The sequence below is a fragment of the Apodemus sylvaticus genome, chromosome 22, assembly GCF_947179515.1.
Source record: "Apodemus sylvaticus chromosome 22, mApoSyl1.1, whole genome shotgun sequence".
Classification (NCBI taxonomy): domain Eukaryota; kingdom Metazoa; phylum Chordata; class Mammalia; order Rodentia; family Muridae; genus Apodemus; species Apodemus sylvaticus.
Window position 1 is genome coordinate 39,377,985 of NC_067493.1, and position 19,245 is coordinate 39,397,229.

General features: G+C 48.5%; 1 protein-coding gene across 1 annotated transcript; it reads left to right on the plus strand.

The window, feature by feature from the left end:
* The first annotated feature begins 5,056 nt into the window (after positions 1 to 5,056).
* Positions 5,057 to 19,245, plus strand: Gusb (glucuronidase beta). The gene is made up of 12 exons (XM_052168802.1): positions 5,057 to 5,324; positions 7,190 to 7,375; positions 7,571 to 7,752; positions 8,108 to 8,250; positions 8,637 to 8,824; positions 9,665 to 9,808; positions 10,037 to 10,215; positions 10,308 to 10,454; positions 13,586 to 13,670; positions 14,405 to 14,581; positions 17,902 to 18,037; positions 18,560 to 19,245. The coding sequence occupies exons 1-12, from the start codon at positions 5,115 to 5,117 to the stop codon at positions 18,727 to 18,729; spliced, it is 1,947 nt and encodes a 648-aa protein (XP_052024762.1). The 5' UTR covers positions 5,057 to 5,114; the 3' UTR covers positions 18,730 to 19,245.

The window sequence follows — 19,245 nt, forward strand, 5'->3', positions numbered from 1 at the left end:
TCTTAAGTTTTCAAGACAGGTTTTCTCTGTATAGCCTTGGCTGCCCCAGAACTCCCTCTGTAGACCAGGAGGGCTTAAACTCAGAGATCCACCTGCCTCTGCCTCCCGAGTGCTGGGATGAAAGGTGTGCACTACCAGTGCCCAGCAAGAATTTGATCATTTATAAGATGACTGAACATTAACTTGCACAGCCTAATTTAGCCTTAATAGTTTATAAGAATTTAGCAGCTTTGATAAGATTAGGATTTGGGGCTGGAGAGAGAGCTCAGAGATTAAGAACACTGGTTGCTCTTCCAGAGGTCCTGAGTTCAATTCCCAGGATCCACATGGTGGTTCACGACCGTCTGTAAAAGGATTCTTCAGCTGTGTCTGAAAACAGTGACCATGCATTTACATAAATTAAATAAATAAATCTTTAAAATATAAACTTTCTGTGCCCCAAGATTTGTAAGCTTTGTAAGATTTGTAATGTCAGGAGCCATTCTCATATAGATTTCAAAACCTCCTCCTTTCAAGCCTGCCTTTAGGAGAAACACTAGCTTTCAAACATAGACTTCAAAACCTCCTCCTTTCAAGCCTGCCTTTAGAAGGAAAAAATACTAGCTTTCAAGATTAGCCAAGAAGCCAGGTGGTCAGTACATACAGAGCTCACCTGAGTGGGCTAGAACAAACAAAGCTCACCTGTGGTTAGGTTACCATAGCATCTCCTTTCTACCTCACCTCCTCATGATCAATTTATTGTGCCAATTTCCTGCAGCAATAGCCAGCTTTTCCCTGAGATTCTGAGAGACAATTCTGAGAAACTGTTCTGGAGAAACAATGCTTCCCCCTGAGATTGTTCCCCCAAAACAATGTCTTGCCCCCTTCACCCCTCCCTACACCTTGCTTGCTTCCCTTTATATTGCCGTGTATAAAAAATAAAATTTGACAGTTTGATCAGAATACTGTCTTGCTGTCCATCTCTTGCGTCTCTTGGTCCCATCTTCTCTTAGGTGCTCCAGGGACCCTGTTGACTGTCTTGCAGGTCGGGACAGTCGGATATTGTTAACAATCTATAAACCAAAAATCCATGAAGAAAACAAAACAACCTGACACTGACCTTTTCTGAGTTCCTGTAGATGTGTGGTTTTTATTCTTTTCTGTCTAGTAACCTCTGGGTTATAGAGATATTATCCTACAACTTAATGACTTTCTAAGATAATGAATACTTAAGCTTTTCAGGTCTGCGTCCATCTGCAGACGCCACACAAGCTGGTTTTAAAATAAACACTTGTGTTTAAAATTTCTCGATCATAACTCTAGATGTGCTTGCTTAAAACAATCAGAGCTGGGCTTGTTAAAAGTTAATATTTCTGCAAAAGAAGGAGATAAGCAAGGTCGACGGACCTTCAGCTTCCAGTCACTCTTTCCATGCAATTAGGCCGTAATAACATGAAGCCTCAAGGTTTTCTGAAGAAACGAGGATATACAGAGGAGATACAGACTAAAAATTGTTATGGTCTAACGCGTGCCCACCAACATAGCGGTAGCCATTTTGTTCTATGCCCGCTAGCGATTTCATATTGTTGTTCTAACATGCCTGCCAGTCATTGACAGAGAGGTGACTTGGCTCAGACATGTTGACCACGCCCCATGTTTTGTTCTGTATGTTGGGAATCTTCTGTATGAGATGTGTTAACCTTAGGGAATTATACAAAGCTTTACCCAGGACCCAACGAAATCAAAGGTCAATGTCTAAAATCAAAGGTCATGTCTAAAATATCTTGAGTCAGAGCTGACCACTGGGCTAGCTACACTTCCTGCACCTGTGTATGAACTCATTGTTTTTTTTGTTTGTTTTGTTTCTGTTTTTTTCCTTTATAAACTGACAGAAAAAAGGCAGCTGTTGTCGTAGTTCAGATAATTCCAAACTATGTCCCGGTCTGACCAATATTAGGGTGTGCATTGAATAAGCTATTCTTGCTTAACTAAGATCAATGTTCATATGGTTTGTGTGGTGATTCCTGAAGGCCAACGAAAACTAACAAACAGTAAGGATGGAGTCTACCCATGCAACGATGGAAAAGCTGTTATATATACCAGGTGAAGGCTTCAGATAGTGTCTAACATCTGCTTAGGAAAATTTTCTTACAGCAAATGGTAAACTTATTTGTTACTGTTACTGCCTCATGCTATTTCAATTAAGAAAGCTGTTTATATAACAATTAGGGCCGGGCGTGGTGGCACATGCCTGTAATCCCAACACTTGGGAGGCAGAGGCAGGCGGATTTCTGAGTTCAAGACCACCAGCCTGGTCTACAGAGTGAGTTCCAGGACAGACAGGGCTACACAGAGAAACCCTGTCTCGAAAAAACAAACAAAAAAAAACCCAAAAAAAACAAACAAACAAACAAAAAAACCAAAACCTTGTAACAAAAAGGTTAATAATTTAAAATCTATACATAGGTAATCTTAATTTACTATTGCATGCTCATGCATAACTTAAAATCAACTCTAGCCATCCCTGTTTTAGGCTAAGAAGACAACAGGTCCCCAGAATATTTCAGATTAGGGTAGATTTTTTTTCCGGGGGGGGGGGCACTCCAGGCCCGAGCACTCTAGCCATATTTATTTCATATATGTGGGAACACTGTTGCTGTCTTCAGACCCAGCTCTTAACCGCTGAGCCATCTCTCCAGGCCCCGAAAGTTTATATTTTAGCTGTTTTAAATTATAAGGTGTCTTTTCCTGGGCTGTTTTGTTTCTCTTTGACCTGGAATCAGATGGCCTTATGACCCAGAACAAAGATTTTGTAGGAAATTTTCAAACAACCGTGCTTGGGTTGGAAGAGGTAAACCATACTTCAACTCCAGAACCAGCTTTTTTATAAAGTACAACAATAAAACAATACCTTAACGAATAACCGTACTGGAAAAAATACCGAGTATCTGCAAAACGAAACCCAGTGATTCCAGGGAAAGACCAGAGAAAGGTGAATATAAAGAAAGCTGCAGGGACCGGAACAGAGGGCTTATGGTGGCCAGGAGGGTTGCATGCCAGGAGTGCCCATATTGCCCCAGCCTAACGGCAGGGGAGTGGCCACAGCCAGAGATCCATGGTCAGAGTTCTGGGAGATAGAACAACCTGGAGAAAAGGCATCCTTTAGAAGCAGAATGAGGGAAAAGGATTTCAAACAGGAAGGGGTGGAGAAGTACCTGAGGGATTTAAACAGCAGACTCCTGCAAGCCGATGAGAGGCACAGAGACAGAGTCAGCCTCGTGTGGAGTTAGCCTAGAGGTAGGTAGTCAAGGGCAGTTTGCCACACTAAAATCCTGAAGATGTAGCATGCACCTCAGGGAGCGATGGGGCTGGGCTTGATTCCCATCTCTAAAACAAAACTTGAAAACATAAATTCAACAGATGACAGAGAACAACAGAAAGAAACAAACCAAAACCACAATAAAAAACCCAGATGAACTCAGACATATGGTGGCCACCTTCACTTACACATAAAACGGAAGGACTGGAGCCTGGGTCTAGAATCTCATCAGATCCTACCTTTTGTCTCTTCAAATGTCTACACACACACACACACACACACACACACACACACACACAAAAGTAACAACTCACCAGAGTCCAAGCCTCAGAACCTTGTTGGCCAGAAATTCTTACTTTCAATATGCAAATTTGGGGTGGTTGCAGTCTGGGATCCCCAGGGCCTTGCTTCCTCTGGGGTCTATGCCAGAACCCTGGCCCTGAGTCTGAGGTCTCTCAGTAATCTTGCTGGGGTCTCCAAATATTACGGGGGTTTGTGACGCAGGGAAAAGACCATAGACTAAATCCAACTATAATTAAAAGATTTATTGATCAGCTGCTAGCAGGGATGAAGTCTCTGAGCCAGATTTGAGACTGCCATGCTGGAAGGGTATGGGCAAGGACTTTTAGAGAGGAAAACCACATGAAGACCTTCAATATCTGTGCAAGCAAGTAAAAACTGTTCTCTTCTGCCAAGTTAAGTGGTTAAGGCAGCTCAGAACAATCTGCTCAAGCAAGTTACAGAGCAAAACCAGCAGTGAGTCATGTTATAGCAAGTCTATAGACACAGCTGTCTCTTATTAATGAGTAAATGTTATGGCCGAAGAAGCTCCCTTTCAGCCATCATGATCCTCGCCACCATTTGTTTCTGACTCTCTAGTCCCTAGAAGATAAGTCTAGTCTAGAGACGTTGAGTTTGGGACAGATTACTTGTTAGGGACAGGACAGGAGAGGAGGGTTTATTCATGAAGGACAAGGATATAAAGGCTTCCAGGAAGAGAGAAAGTCAAAACCCAGAACTGAATCAAATTTGCCAAGCCCAGGTAATGTTTGTATGCTGCTAATTGGGATTGCAATTTGAGAAAGCACAGATTTCGTTACAATGGTAGGCTCGGTTCTTCAAAACAGCACTGGTATTTATTTCTAGCTTAATCAGACTGGACTGGGGAGGTGGCCCAGTTGGTGAGGTCCTCCTGGGGTACAGAACACGTTCTAGGCCACGCCCCTCAGCATCCTCTTACCTGTCTCTAGCCTGGGCTTCAGGAGAGCTTGGCTGAAGCAGGTGCTGTGAAATCACGCCCTTCCTCAGAGACCTACAAGAAGAGACCCCACTTCAAAGTTGCCTGCGTGTCCTTTCCAGACTTTAATAACTCCTTTAATAAACCCACATTCTTCTCAGTGTTTCTTTTGAACTCTCACCTGTAACCTTTCACTGGAGTTGTGAAGAAATAGTGGGGCCAGGAACTTCAAGGCTTCTTTCAGACCTTAGCCTAGCAGTCCTGGGAGACAAGCCCCTGAGTGTGAGAGGAGGTGGGGAGATGGTAATAGATGTGAGGCAGGCAGGGGCGTCTGTCTGCCTTGCTTATGGGAAGATGATTCAGGATTTCAAGCCTTTAGGGCTTCCTCTTTCTGCAGAGTCTAGCCTCGGGGCCTCTGAACAGCCCTGAGCAAGCAGCTGTACAAAGGCTTGCCCTCAACCAAGTTGGCGCAGGCGGCTTCTCTCTAGAACATGTGATCCTCCGAGGTCCCGCCTCTGCCCTCCCCCGGAGAGGGAGGCTAAAAGGCCCAGCCGCTGGACGGCGGGCAGCCTGGCCAGCATGTCCCCAAAGTGGAGTGCGTGCTGGGTCGCGCTGGGCCAGCTGCTGTGCAGCTGCGCGCTGGCTCTGAAGGGCGGGATGCTGTTCCCGAAGGAGAGCCCGTCGCGGGAGGTCAAGGCGCTGGATGGCCTGTGGCACTTCCGCGCCGATCTCTCGAACAATCGGCTGCAGGGTTTCGAGGAGCAGTGGTACCGGCAGCCGCTGCGCGAGGTGCGCGCTCCCCGGGATCCGGGGTCTGGAAGCTCCCAGAAGCCGGGGGATGGGCGGAGGGGATGCCTGGACCTGGAGATCCCCTTGTACTCACCTAGAGGAGGCTAATGTGGGTTTGCAGGCTGAGGAGGGAAGCGGTCGGAGCAGGAAGTAGGACCTGACTTGCCGGAGAACCGCATGGCTTCCAGGCAGGCGCTGCCCCAGGCATTGGATTTTTTTTTTTTTTTTAAAGCTTTTAATTTGACTCCACAGTGTCTGGGGTTGAACCCAGAGCCCAGTGCGTGCTTGTCACTGCTGAGCCTTCTGTTTATGTTTTGAAGCTGTGTCTCATTCTATAACCCAGGCTGGCCCGGATATCTGAGTGAACCTCCTGCTCCCGCTTCCCCGAGTATTGAAGGAGACATTCCGTGGCACATGCCTCCTGCATTCCGGTTCACATGCCTCCTGCATCCTGGTGCATATGTCTCCCGCATCCTCACCCCCATCTAGTGAGAAGCAGAGCCCTAGGAGATGCTACCCAGCACAGAGATTTGGGGGTGGCAGTGGAGGAGGGGGGAGCCAGTCCACCATCAGGGCTCTGCGCAAACAAGGCCAGAAGGGCCTTGGGGTTGCAAGATTCAGGTAGAGGACATGACTTTGCACACAGCTAGCAGAGGACCCCATCCCTGCTCCCCCTTCCTACTTAGGTAAGGTTGGTGCAGAAGCAGGTTGAAGCAAACCCGTGTGCCTCTGCCTCTCTCAAATTCATTCATTCATGATTCATTCATTCATCCCATCTCGTTTCCTCATTCCCTATTTGGCTCTCTCCTCCTCTTCCTCGTCTTCTCTCTCTCTCTCTCTCTCTCTCTCTCTCTCTCTCTCTCTCTCTCTCTCTCTCCCCGTTTAAATTTTGTAACGTTTATGGATTTTGGGGCGTGTATGTGGGCACCTGTGTGCTACACAAAGCAGATGGAGGTCAGAGGGTAACTTGATGCAAGTCTGGACTCTCCTAGGTCCCAGGGATATAACTCAGGTCATCAGACTTTAGTGGCTAGTGCCACCGAGTCTATTAGCTAGACCCACCGAGTCATCTTGCCAACCGTGTATGTGTGTGTGTGTGTGTGTGTGTGTGTGTGTGTGTGTGTGTGTGTGTGTGTGTGTGTGAAGCAGTGGCCCATGTTAGCCTCTGACCCATAGCAATCTGGCTACCTTAGCCTTCCAGGCTGCTAGGGTTACAAGTTATGAGTCACCACACCTGGCTTGGGCTCTGTTTTCAACTGCTCTGCCCAGCTTTCAGCAAATGAGGAAGTAAAGCAGGGGACATTGCCTCCGCACGCGCCTTCTCAGTTTCCTCAGGGGCCTCCTTCCCTGCTGTGGGCCTTCCTCCTTGTGGCAATGGTCACCTGCCTTGTATGTCAGGGTCTGGTCCTTCCTGTTTTAGACTGGCCTGTGGCCCGTGCGCTGACCCTTTCCATGGAAATCTTGGCCCTGGTACCATCTGCCCTGTGGAAGAACTTGATTTTAACCGTCTTTTCCATCAACTGTTGTGCAGTTCACTTGTGGACCCAGCCAATCTTGACAGAGACCCTCCTCTGCATCCCCTGTGCTTTTCTAGGGTGCTGGGGGCGCAGTTGTGAAGAATAGACCTGATCCTTCTCTTTAGCTAGAGTCTCCTGTATCCTCAGGACAGCTTCAGATGGGCTATGTAGCAGAGGATAGCCAGGGCATGAACCTCAACATCCATCTTCCTGGCTGTACCTCTCGTAGGCTAGGATTCCCAGTGCGCACCACCATGATTGGCTTATGCGGTGCTGGAGTTGGAACCCAGGATTTCATCCCACGGTAGGCTGGAGCCCAACCCGTGACTCCACTTCTTCTTTCCCTAGTCGGGCCCAACCTTGGATATGCCTGTCCCTTCCAGCTTCAATGACATCACCCAGGAAGCAGCGCTTCAGAACTTTATCGGCTGGGTGTGGTATGAGCGAGAAGCAGTCCTGCCAAGGAGTTGGACCCAAGACAGTGGCACGAGGGTGGTGTTGAGGATCAACAGTGCCCATTATTACGCTGTTGTGGTCAGTGGAGGGAGAGGTTGGCTTGGGGGAAGGCCGTCTGGGGTGTCGGGAAGGGTTGCTTTGTGGGCTCCGTTAGAACGCTATTCTTCCATCTGGCTGATGGCGGAACCATCGTCTTCTGGAAGGGGTTACCTGAGACCGCAGAGCCCTGTGGCCAGTTCCCCTCTGCTCATACATAGTTCCTTGTGTCTGCAGTGGGTGAATGGGATTCATGTGGTGGAGCATGAGGGAGGGCACCTCCCCTTTGAGGCTGACATCAGCAAGCTGGTCCAGAGCGGGCCCCTGACCACCTGCAGGATCACGATCGCCATCAACAACACGCTGACCCCTCATACCCTTCCACCGGGGACCATCGTCTACAAGACTGATACCTCCATGTGAGCAGTATCCTTCCTCTCCCCTCCCCTCCTCTGTCTTCCCCTCCCCTCCTCTGCCCAGTGGACATCCCCATAGGGAGAATGGCTCTAGCCCTGGATCTGATGAGGAGACCAGGGGTCGCATGCTAGGAGGGAGAGGGATTTCTAGAAGTTCTCAGGCCAGCTAAATCAAGAGACCCTGTCTAGGGATAGAAGGCAAGAACTGGTGCCTGAGGTGGTCTTCTGATATACACATGTGCACTGTGGTATACACATTCACACACACACACACACACACACACACACACATACACATAGAGAGGCGGGGATTTAAAAAGCCACCCAGATGCAATGGACCTTTGATTTCCTACCCTAGGTATCCCAAGGGCTACTTTATCCAGGACACAAACTTTGACTTCTTCAACTATGCGGGACTGCATCGGTCTGTGGTCCTCTATACCACCCCTGCCACCTACATTGATGATATCACTGTGATCACTAAAGTGGACCAAGACGTCGGTAAGGGCTCCCGGCAGGGAGGCGCTGGGCTAGTCTGGGTCCACTTTATCTCAGTTCCCAAGAGGAAAAATCCCTAAGGAGAAAAAGGCTTCAGGCATCTTTTAGTCCTCCCTTCCCCCACCTCATCCTCAGAAGACAAGACTCAGGCTGCCCAAGCCTGACACCTCTCTGGTGGATCTCCCTTTGCAAGGAAGTGAGGACCAATGACAAGTGGGGTCTTGTCTAAAGTGACATCGCTTCTTTCCTCTTACTGTACCACCCCTAATCTCTGCACAGTAACATTAACAGAAAAAAAAGAAGAAGAAAGGACAAGTGTAGTAGTTCACTAGCGTCTTGGGACCTAAGGAGACTTCTGGGACTGGTATGGTATCTGTTTTGTCCCACAGGGCTGGTGAACTACTGGATTTCTGTGCAGGGCAGTGAATACTTCCAGCTAGAAGTACATCTTTTGGATGAAAATGGCAAAGTCGTGGCCCACGGAACAGGGGACCAGGGTGAACTTCGTGTGCCCAGTGCCAACCTCTGGTGGCCTTATCTGATGCATGAGCGCCCAGCCTACCTGTACTCCTTGAAGGTAACGGTGAATTTGGACTGGAGCTAAAGAAGGTCCTTTGCTGCCACCTGGTGACAGCTAGGTATCCAGGACAGGTGGCTAAGCCAGCACTGTTTTGAGATTTCTGGCTTTCTCTGTCACTTTGTGGGAGAGTCCAGCTATGTGAAGAGTAGTAAGTCAAGTTCTGGTCAAAGACAGAGACTGTGATTTCTGCATCTCAAGTGCAGGCTTGTGGGATACATAGGCCCCGGTGTGGTGTGTGTGTGTGTGTGTGTGTGTGCGTGTGTGTGTGCGCGTATGTTGGATAATAGGAATAAAACGAGTAGTAGTTGAGGTCAGCCTGGTCTCTGTAGTGAATTCCAAGACAGACAGAGCTATATAGTGAGACGCTGTCTCAAACGGTCAGTGTGTCCCCACCCCCTACCCTACCTCCCAACAAAATTAAACCCCAAACCAGCTGGCTGTGGTGGCACATACCTTTAATCCCAGAATTTGGGAGGGGAAGCCAGTGGATCTCTCTTAAGTTGGAGCTCAGCCTTGTCTATGGAGTTCCAGGACAGCTAGAGCTACACGGACAAACCCTGTTTTGAGAAACAAAGCAAAACAAACCCTAAAACATAAACAAAACAAAACAGCATGGAGATGCCTGCCTGTAATCTTAGCACTTGGGAAGGACAGGCAGGAGAATCAGGACTTCAAGGACTTCCTTAGCTACAAGTGAGTGAGGCCAGCCTGAGCTACATGAGTCTTTATTAAAAAAAAAAAAAAAGTTCCAGTGTTACGTGGTGCGGGTCGAGGCCTTCCTGTCGGGTGAGGCTCAGTGCACCTGGGTGCTCACACCTGCCACATTGGCTGTCCTAGGTGAAGATGACAGCAGCTGAGTCCGTGTCTGATTTCTACACCCTCCCTGTCGGGATTCGAACAGTGGCTGTGACCAAGAGCAAGTTCCTCATAAACGGGAAGCCTTTCTATTTCCACGGCGTCAACAAGCACGAGGACTCAGATGTGAGTTGTAGCTGCGGCATCCCCGTGTGGCATGTTGGGAGCCACTGATAGATAGCTCCTTCCCCTTCCTCTTCCTCTGTACCCTGGAGACCAGCATGGTGTGCTGGGGTGGTTTGTGGTGAACCTAGATAGGGTGGACCGGGGTGGCTCCGGGGGCGGGGCTTCAGAAGAAAGTGCTGTGTTCTCCAGTCACAAGGGTAGAGGTCACGCCGCCCTGCTGTCTCCTAGATCCGCGGGAAAGGCTTCGACTGGCCTCTGCTGATAAAGGATTTCAACCTACTCCGCTGGCTCGGGGCAAATTCCTTTCGTACCAGTCACTATCCCTACTCGGAGGAGGTTCTGCAGCTCTGTGACCGATACGGAATTGTGGTCATTGACGAGTGTCCCGGTGTGGGCATTGTGCTGCCGTGAGTGCCCGCCCCCGCCCCCTCGCCACCTACACTGCCCGGCTTCCCCATCTTAAGAGCCTTCGGTGACCCTTTCCTGTCTGGCTCCACAGCCAGAGTTTTGGCAACGAGTCTCTTCGGCACCACCTAGAGGTGATGGAGGAGCTGGTACGCCGGGACAAAAATCACCCTGCGGTTGTGATGTGGTCTGTGGCCAATGAGCCTTCTTCTGCTCAGAAACCTGCTGCTTATTACTTCAAGTGAGTGCGCTTTCTCCCCTACACTGAGTGGGGCCTCTGGCCTGAGTCCTTTGGCCTGGCTCAACCTCTACAGCTAGCCACAAGCGGGTACTGTGAATGTCAGTATCCCCTCATCACTTCCGGGGACCCAAGTCAACCCACCACTTCCGGGGACCCAAGTCAACCCACCAAAACTGTGGGGTTTCTGCCCATTAACCTTCCTAGTCATACTTGAAATCCAGAGTTCCCTTTGATACACACAACTGTTGATTTTTGTTTTGTTTTTCAAGACAGGGTTTCTTTGTGTAGGCCTAGGTCTCCTAGAACTAGCTGTGTAGACCAGGCTGGCCTCGAACCCATAGAGGATCCACCTGCCCCAGCCTTCCTATGGCTGTGATTAAAGCCATGTGTTACCACCACCTGGCAGAACTTAGGATTTTATATCGTTTCATTAGTTTATGTTTGAGACAGGGTCTTGCTCTGTGTCCCTGGCTGGCCTCCAGTTGGTAGTGGCCGCTTTGATCCCAACTTCTGAGTGCTGGGGTTACACACATGACCCACCAGGTGTGACAGATATTTTTTTTTTTTTTGAGATTGATTTTTTTTTTCTTTTTGGTTTTTTGAGACAGGGTTTCTCTGTATAGCCCTGGCTGTCCTGGAACTCACTCTGTAGACCAGGCTGGTCTCGAACTCAGAAATTCGCCTGCCTCTGACTCCCGAGTGCTGGGATTACAGGCGTGCGCCACCACTGCCCGGCTTTGAGATTGATTTTTAATTTATTTCTGTGTATGCCGTGGCCCACCGGTGGAGGTCAGAGGATAGTTTATAGGAACTGGTCCTCGACTTCTAACCACGGAAGTCCCCAGGCCTCAACCCCAGTCACTGGGCGTGGCACGAACGGCTGAGTCATTTCTCCAGCTCCTTTTCCGATTTTTTGTTTTTTATTTTTGAGACAAGATCTCAACTAGCACAGGCTGGCCTCAAGTTTGCTACATAGCTAAAGCTGGCCTTGAACTCCTATTCCTCCTACTCAGTGCTAGGATTGCAGTGTGCTCCCTCATACCTGGCATTCATTCATTCATTCATTCACTCATTCATGCATTCATTCTAGATGGAAACACAGTCTAAAGCTATAGGAAACCACTTGGCATTGCTTTGGGCTCACCTTTATAAAACTGATTTATATAGGCATGTGAACATACGTGGGATTTAAAAATACTTATGCATATATGTATTTTGCCTGCATGTATGTCTGTATCACATGATGGGCTTATTGTCTTCAGAGGCCTAAAGGCATCAGATCCCCAAGAACTGAAGGTATAGCTGTTGTAAGCTACTGTGTGGGTACTAGGAACTGAGTCCAAGTCCTCTCTGGAAGAGCAACCACTGGGTTCTCTCTCCAGCACTGTAAAATGGGACCTTATTAAAAAAAAAAAAAAAACTTATAGCCAGGCGGTGGTGGCGCACTCTGGGAAGCAGAGGCAGGTGGATTTCTGAGTTTGAGGCCAGCCTGGTCTACAGAGTGAGTTCCAGGACAGCCAGGGCTATACAAAGAAACTCTGTCTCTAAAAAACCAAATCCAAAAAAAATAAAAAATTTATTTATTTAATGTATGTGAGTACACTGTAGCTTCTTCAGGCACATCAGAAGAGGACATTGAATCCCATTACAGATGGTTGTGAGCCACCTTGTGGTTGCTGGGAATTGAACTTGGAACCTCTGGAAGAGCACTCAGTGCTCTTAACCACTGAGCCATCTCTCCTGCTCCAAGGGGAACTAATGAGACAAAATGTTTTAAATGTATTTCCTGGTGCTCTACCACTGAGCTCAGTCTTCAGACACAGTCCATCCGCATGTCTCAGCCTTCCTAACCCCCTGCAGCCCTTTAATAATACAGTTCCTCATGGTGTGGAGACCTCTCCACCCCCACCACAAAATTACTTTTGTTGCTACATCATAACTGGAATTGTGCTACTGTTACAAAACATAAAGCAAATATTTTTGGCGATGGAGGTTTGCAAAAGAGTCTCAACCCATAGGTTGAGAACCCCTTGTTCTGCATGCTGTGGCTGCATCCCAACTCCACGCAGTATTTTTGGGTTCCCAGACTTTTTGAGGAGGTGGTGAAGAAGATGCATCCGTTAAGGGACAGTGGGAATGTCGCCAGGGCTGCGTAGGCTGGAGTACCCCAGAGTGGCTTTGGCTAATTCGGCTGTTTTGAGAGGGCTGGTTCAGGACTTATGTCCAAGGGGCAATACACAGCCTTCATATAGAGGAGTAAACGGCCCGGCAGTGGTGGCGCACGCCTTTAATCCCAGCACTTGGGAGGCAGAGGCAGACGACTTTCTGAGTTCCAGGCCAGCCTGGTCTACAGAGTGAGTTCTAGGACAACCAGGGTTATACAGAGAAACCCTGTTTCAAACAAAGAAACAAACAAAAAACCAAAACAAAACAAAAAAACAAAAAACAAAACAAAACAAAAAAAAACCAAAACCAAACAAACAAAAAAAAGAGTAGTGATCCGGCTGGAGAGATGGCTCAGTGGTTAAAAGTACTGACTGACTGCTCTTCCTCGGGTCCTGAGTTCAATTCCCAGCAACCATGGTGGCTCACAACCATCTGTAATGGGGTCTGATGCCCTCTTCTGATGTGTGTCTGAAGAGAGCTACAGTGCACTCATATAAATAAAAATAAATAAATCTAAAAAAGAAAAGTCACCATCAAAAAGTTGTTAAAGAAAAGAAAAAAATAGTCTTCAATGGCAGTCTGTGCTGTGGAGACTTGGAATAGGCTCTGGGGACCATACCCTAACTCTAGACTAGTTCTTCCGTTGGGTCCTTTCCTCTCCATTCCTCCATTCAACTCAACAACAACAAAAAAAAACGCCATTTCTTCAAGAGGCTTCCTTGACTTTTAAATTAAATCCCGCGTGCCGCGCCCCCGCCCCTCCCCCTTCCAGGGAGCCACGCCCCCCTCGTTCCAGCTGCCTTTCGCCTTTTCTGCTCTTGCTCATCTCTGCTCTCCTGACTGCGGGCAGCCACCGCCTTAGCTGTGAGCCACCACTGCTGGGGAAGCTGGGAAGGAAAGGGAGAGCCGCGGCTCTGAGAGCCCTTCCCAGATTGATGAGCCTGCCTTCTGCCTCCCATGGACAGGACGCTGATCACACACACCAAAGCCCTGGACCTCACCCGTCCTGTGACCTTTGTGAGCAACGCCAAATATGACACAGACCTGGGGGTGAGCCTGAAGTGGGGGGAGGGTGGGGGGGTGGGGGGGGTGGCCATGTCTCTGCTTGACCTTTAGGCATACGCTTACTACCAGAAACCAGCATCGGCCAGTCCAGACATTTTCACAAGTGGTCTTCTGGTTAAAGGGACTAACTTCCTGTTAACTCACACTGCTTAGGCAAGAAGGTTGGGCTACATCCCAGTGCCTGCCCCTGAATTAAAGACCAGGAGATGTAGCACAATGGATGTTTGCCTTGATTGCCCAAAACCCTGGACTTGGTCCCCAGCGAGGCAGAAAGCTAGGTGTGAGCAGTGCACACCTGTAGTCCCTTAGCACTTGGGAGGTTAGAGGCCTGTGGGTCATCAGTTCAAGGCCAGCCTTGGACACATAGAAGTTTAAGGCCAGCTCGGGCTATAGAAGTCGGAACTCTGAAGAGAAAAATGTATCCACTCTTCCTGTTGGATCACATCCCTCAGCAAGGCCACAGGAGAGCCAGAGCAGAACTAGAAGTAAAAAGTAAAATCCGACAAGGCAGGGGCTGGCTGGCTGGTGGCCTCCTCTGTTTACAGACACGGCCCAGTCAGCAGCCTTAGCCTAGTATTATATAGTAGCCCCGTTTGGGTCTGGTCTTGACTTTATTTTCTGTGTGGGATGGGCTAACCTACATCACCTGCATCTCTTCTGACCTTGAAGAAGAGGCCCTCAGTGTGAGCGGTGGACTCACATGACCACTCTTGTCCTAGGCCCCGTATGTGGATGTGATCTGTGTAAACAGCTACTTCTCTTGGTATCACGACTATGGGCACTTGGAGGTGATTCAGATCCAGCTGAATAGCCAGTTTGAGAACTGGTATAAGACGCACCAGAAGCCGATTATCCAGAGCGAGTATGGCGCAGATGCAGTCCCGGGGATTCACGGGGTAAATACTGTTATTGTCACAACGGCGAATGTTACTTAGTTACACCTATCTCTTTGGGCTTTCGCTGACAGGGACCTGGCCTCAGGCACCTCCCTCAGCCGTACACTGTGGCTCCTGCACACAGGCCTCTGTTTGGTGTGTGCGCATCCCAGCCACAGCCCGTTATTGGCTGTGTTCCCACACAGCGCCCCCACCTGCATTTCTTGTTCTGCTTTTCTTCTTTCCTAAGGTGTCTGATGCTTAGGCTGGTCTCAGAGTCATGATCTCCCTTAGCCGCTCGAGTGCTGAGACGACAGGGGTCCCTCCGCACCTGGCCGGATGGATGGCGACTTTTTAAAATTCTTAGCCTGTAGGAGTGGGCTCTGTGGTTCACACCTGCTGCCTTTCCAGTGGACAGACCTCAGTCCCCTTCCTAGCACCCACACTGGGTACTTGAAAACTGCCTGTAACTCCAGTTCCAGAGGATCTGATGCCCTTTTTTTTTTTTTTTTTTAAGACATCCACGGGTACCGGCATGGCTGTAGTGCGCACAGCCACACAATTTAAAAAATGAACAGCCAGATGGTGGTGGTGCACACCTGTAATCCCAGCACTCTGGGAGACAGAGGCTGGCGAATTTCTGAGTTCGAGGCCAACCTGGTCTACAGAGTGAGTTCCAGAACAGCCAGAGCTATACAGAGAAATCCTGTCTTGAAAAAAAAAAAAAAAAAAAAAAAAAACCAAATCCAAAAAAAAAAAAAAAAAGCGCAAATCTTTATCAAAAGTATTTCTCATCCTGGGAGAGGGTAGCTTGGCTGCATAAAGATCTACAGCCCCCCCCCCCCCCCCAGAACTCCATAGGCCAGCTGTGGCAACGCTCACCTATAGTACTAGTGCGGGAGAAGCAGAAATTTAGGTTCCTCCTTGCCTACGTAATGAGTTTCAGGCCAAGTGTAGAATACAGAAAACCCTGCTTCAAAATAAACAAAAACATTCGAGACAGGTGTTGGGAGAGCCCCTGGCAATGACGGAAAAGTCTCTCTCTGCCCTCCCCGGAAGGATAGCAACCAGCCACAGAACAGCTACAGGAGATTCGAAATGTAGGCAGTAATGACTGGATTGGCTTAGTGTTATCCTAATTTAGATAGCCACGTGTGACTTGCTACTGCTGTATTAGTGTGGGTATGGGACTATTTCCATTAAAAAGTATGACGGGCAAAGTGGCCCCAGTCTGTACTACCACTTGGGTGGAGGCGGTTGAGTTGCAGGACAGCCTGGGCTACTCAGATAAAGCACTTGCTATACACAAGTGTAATGAGCTGAGTTCAACCCCCTCCCCCCCCAGAGCCCACATTATACCAGGTGTGGTGGCACACATCTGTCACCCTGTTGTCCTACTGAAGGATGAGAATTAGAGACAGGAGGACCCATTGGCTCTCAGGTCAGCCACCACGTGGTGTACACGCAGTGGTGAGCAAGTGACCTTATCTCAAACGAAGAGGAACGTGAATACTGCTACAAGCATACACTCCTGTTCATACACACGTGTACCTACACCATACACAAGATTTTGTGTGTGTCTGTGTGTCTGTGCATGTGTCTGGGTACCCACTGAGGCTAGAGGTATCAGACTCCCCTGGAGTTGGAATCATAAGTGATTGTCGGATACCTCAGGTGCTGGGAACTGAACCTGGGTCCTATGTGAGAACGCAAGTATACTCTCAGTATACTTTGTGTGTGTGTGTGTTTGCCTGCATATATGTTAGTGTGAGGGTGCCATTCCCCTGGAACTGAGTTGCAGACAGTTGTGAACTATTATGTGGGTGGTAGGAATTGAACCTTGGTCCTTTGGAAGGATAGCTGGTGCTTTTTGTTTGTTTTTGTTTTTCAAGACAGGGTTTCTCTGTATAGCCCTGGCTGTCCTGGAACTCACTCTGTAGACCAGGCTGGCCTCGGAAATCAGCCTGCCTCTGCCTCCCAAGTGCTGGGATTAAAGGTGTGCGCCACCAGTACGTGGCTAGCTAGTGCTCTTAGCCATCAAGCTATCTCTCCAGCCCCAACAAAAGTCAGTCCTAGGCCCACACAAAGGACTTAAGTCTGGATGAGTATACCTTCAAGGCCAGTCTGGGCTACATCCAGGCTCTGTGGTAAGAACCTATCTTGAAAGAAACTGCCCCCATCCCCCCACCCAGCACCCAAACTTTTCCTTTTTCTTTTCTTTTTAAAGATTTATTTATTTTTATCTATGAGTACACTGTAGCTATCTCTAGACACACCAGAAGAGGGCATCAGATATATTACAGATGGTTGTGAGCCACCATGTGGTTGTCAGGACTTGAACTCCGGACCTCTGGGAGAGCCATCTCTCCAGCCCCCAAATTTTTCTAGAGTTGAGGTAAACACATAGTTTTACTCCTAAAGAATTTCCGCTTTAAGGACAGCCTGAATACTGTGCCTTTAGAAGCGAAAGTGCTTGTTCTGTGAATGTGAGAAACAAAATTCAGATCCTTACCGCCCAACTAGGTACACAGCCGGTGTGTCAGCATTCCCATAACCCCAGGGCCCTGGTGGAGGAGATGGGATCCCCAAAGCAAAATGTCTCACCAGACTCCCTGAAACAGCAATAGACCCTGATTTGATTAATTAAGGTAGCATAAAATTAAGGATCACCCGATTACCAACACAGGCAAATGAAAATAGATATGATGAACACACACGTACTGATTGAGGTTTTTACCTTATTTTATTTTGTTTTCCAGACAGGGTTTCTCTGTGTAGCCCTGGCTGTCTGGCACTTGATCTATACACCAGGTTGGTCTTGAACTCACAGAAATCCTCCTGCCTCTGCTGAGATTAAAGCTATGTGATACCACCACCCTCTAGTTTTTTACACTTTCAAAGATTGTTTTGAAGACAGGGTCTCACAGTGTAGCCCTAGCTGGCCCAGAACTCTTGATCCTTTTTATGTTGGCGTCTTGGGTGAGTTCTGGGATTAGAGACATGGGCCACCTTGAGGACCCCTCCCCAAGACAGGGATTCTTTGTGCAGCCCTGGCTGTCCTGGAACTCATTCTGTAGACCAGGCTGGCCTCGAACTCAGAAATCCACCTGCCTCTGCCTCCCAAGTGCTGGGATTAATGGCGTGTGCCACCACGACCAGGCTGAAGGTATCCTTTAAAGTCTCTTTAATAATAGCTGACATCAGACCCCAGGGTCTCTGAGCCAGCATCAGTTAAGTCCTGCAGTTAGTACAGCCCTGTATCAGGACGGGATCTTTAAGGTATGGTCAAGTGGATGTCACGTCAGGCCCAGCTCTGACATTCCTTTTGTGTTAAATCCCAGGATCCACCTCCCATGTTCAGTGAGGAATACCAGAAGGCTCTCCTAGAGAATTACCATTTGGTTCTGGATCAGAAACGAAAAGAATACGTGGTCGGAGAACTCATCTGGAATTTCGCGGATTTCATGACCAGCCAGTGTGAGTGTCCGTGAGGCTTACAGGTTTTTCTCAGGTTGGCGTTTTCCGTTAAGAATACTAGAAATGTGGCTGGGGGGATGGTTTACGTGGTAAAGTACTTGCTTTGGTCTAGTTTACAGTGGTTAAAAGGAGAAAAGTAGGCTTCAGATTGGGCTGCACCTCCCTCCCCCAGCTTCTGATGGGCATCTCACTCTGCAATCCCAGCTGGTCTGTAGACCAGTTTGGCCTGGAATTCATAGTAATCCTCTGCCTCTTGTGTGCTGGAATTAAATGTGTGTGCCTCCATAGATTTCCAAACATTATTACATTTTTATTCAGTCAGAGGTCGAGGAGTGGAGTGTATGTGTGCGCAGGCCATGGCATGTAGGTAAAGGTTAGACAACTTTGCGGAGTCTGCTTGCTCCCTCCGCCATGTGGGTGCTTGTGACTGAACTTGGGGTGATTAGGTGTCATAGCAAGCATCGTTACTTTCTGAGCTCTCTTATCAGCCGTCCTTGGTTGGTTTGTTTGGTTTGGTTTTAGCACCGTTGAGAGTAATGGGCAACAAGAAGGGGATCTTCACTCGCCAGAGACAGCCCAAGTCTTCGGCCTTTGTTTTGCGAGAGAGATACTGGAGGATTGCCAACGAGACCAGAGGTCTCGGTTCGGCAGCAAGGCCTCAGTGTTTCGGAAGCAGACCGTTCACGTTCTAAAGCCACAGCTACCTCACTGCAGACTAGGCCTAATGACATGAAAGGGTATTCTGTCAGCAGAGCGGGCGTCTGTCCCCAGACACTTCCTGGCACCGGTGTTTCTGCTTTGGATTTTGTGAACTGATACAAGGGGATTTTAGAAGTGACATCGAAGCTTTTCTTCTGTGGGGAATGATGACTTGTAGTGCCTTAGGCTTAGTAATGTGTTCTGCTGAGACATGTCCAAGATCATTTCTGTCAGTTCTTTGGCCTTGGCTTTGTGCACTTTGCTGTGTGAACATTCTCACTAAATTAAGAGCTACTGGTGAGGGGCTGGAGTGTTGGCTCACAATTTAAGCACTAACTGGTTCTACTGGTGGTTCCAGATTCAATTCCTAGCACCCACATGGTGGCTAACTATGAGCCGTTACTCCATTTCCCAGGTGATCCAAGTGCCCTTTTTTGGCCCCTGCAGGTACCACATGTATATGGGTGTACTTGTGGGGAAAATAGTCATACATGTAAAATAAAAATAAA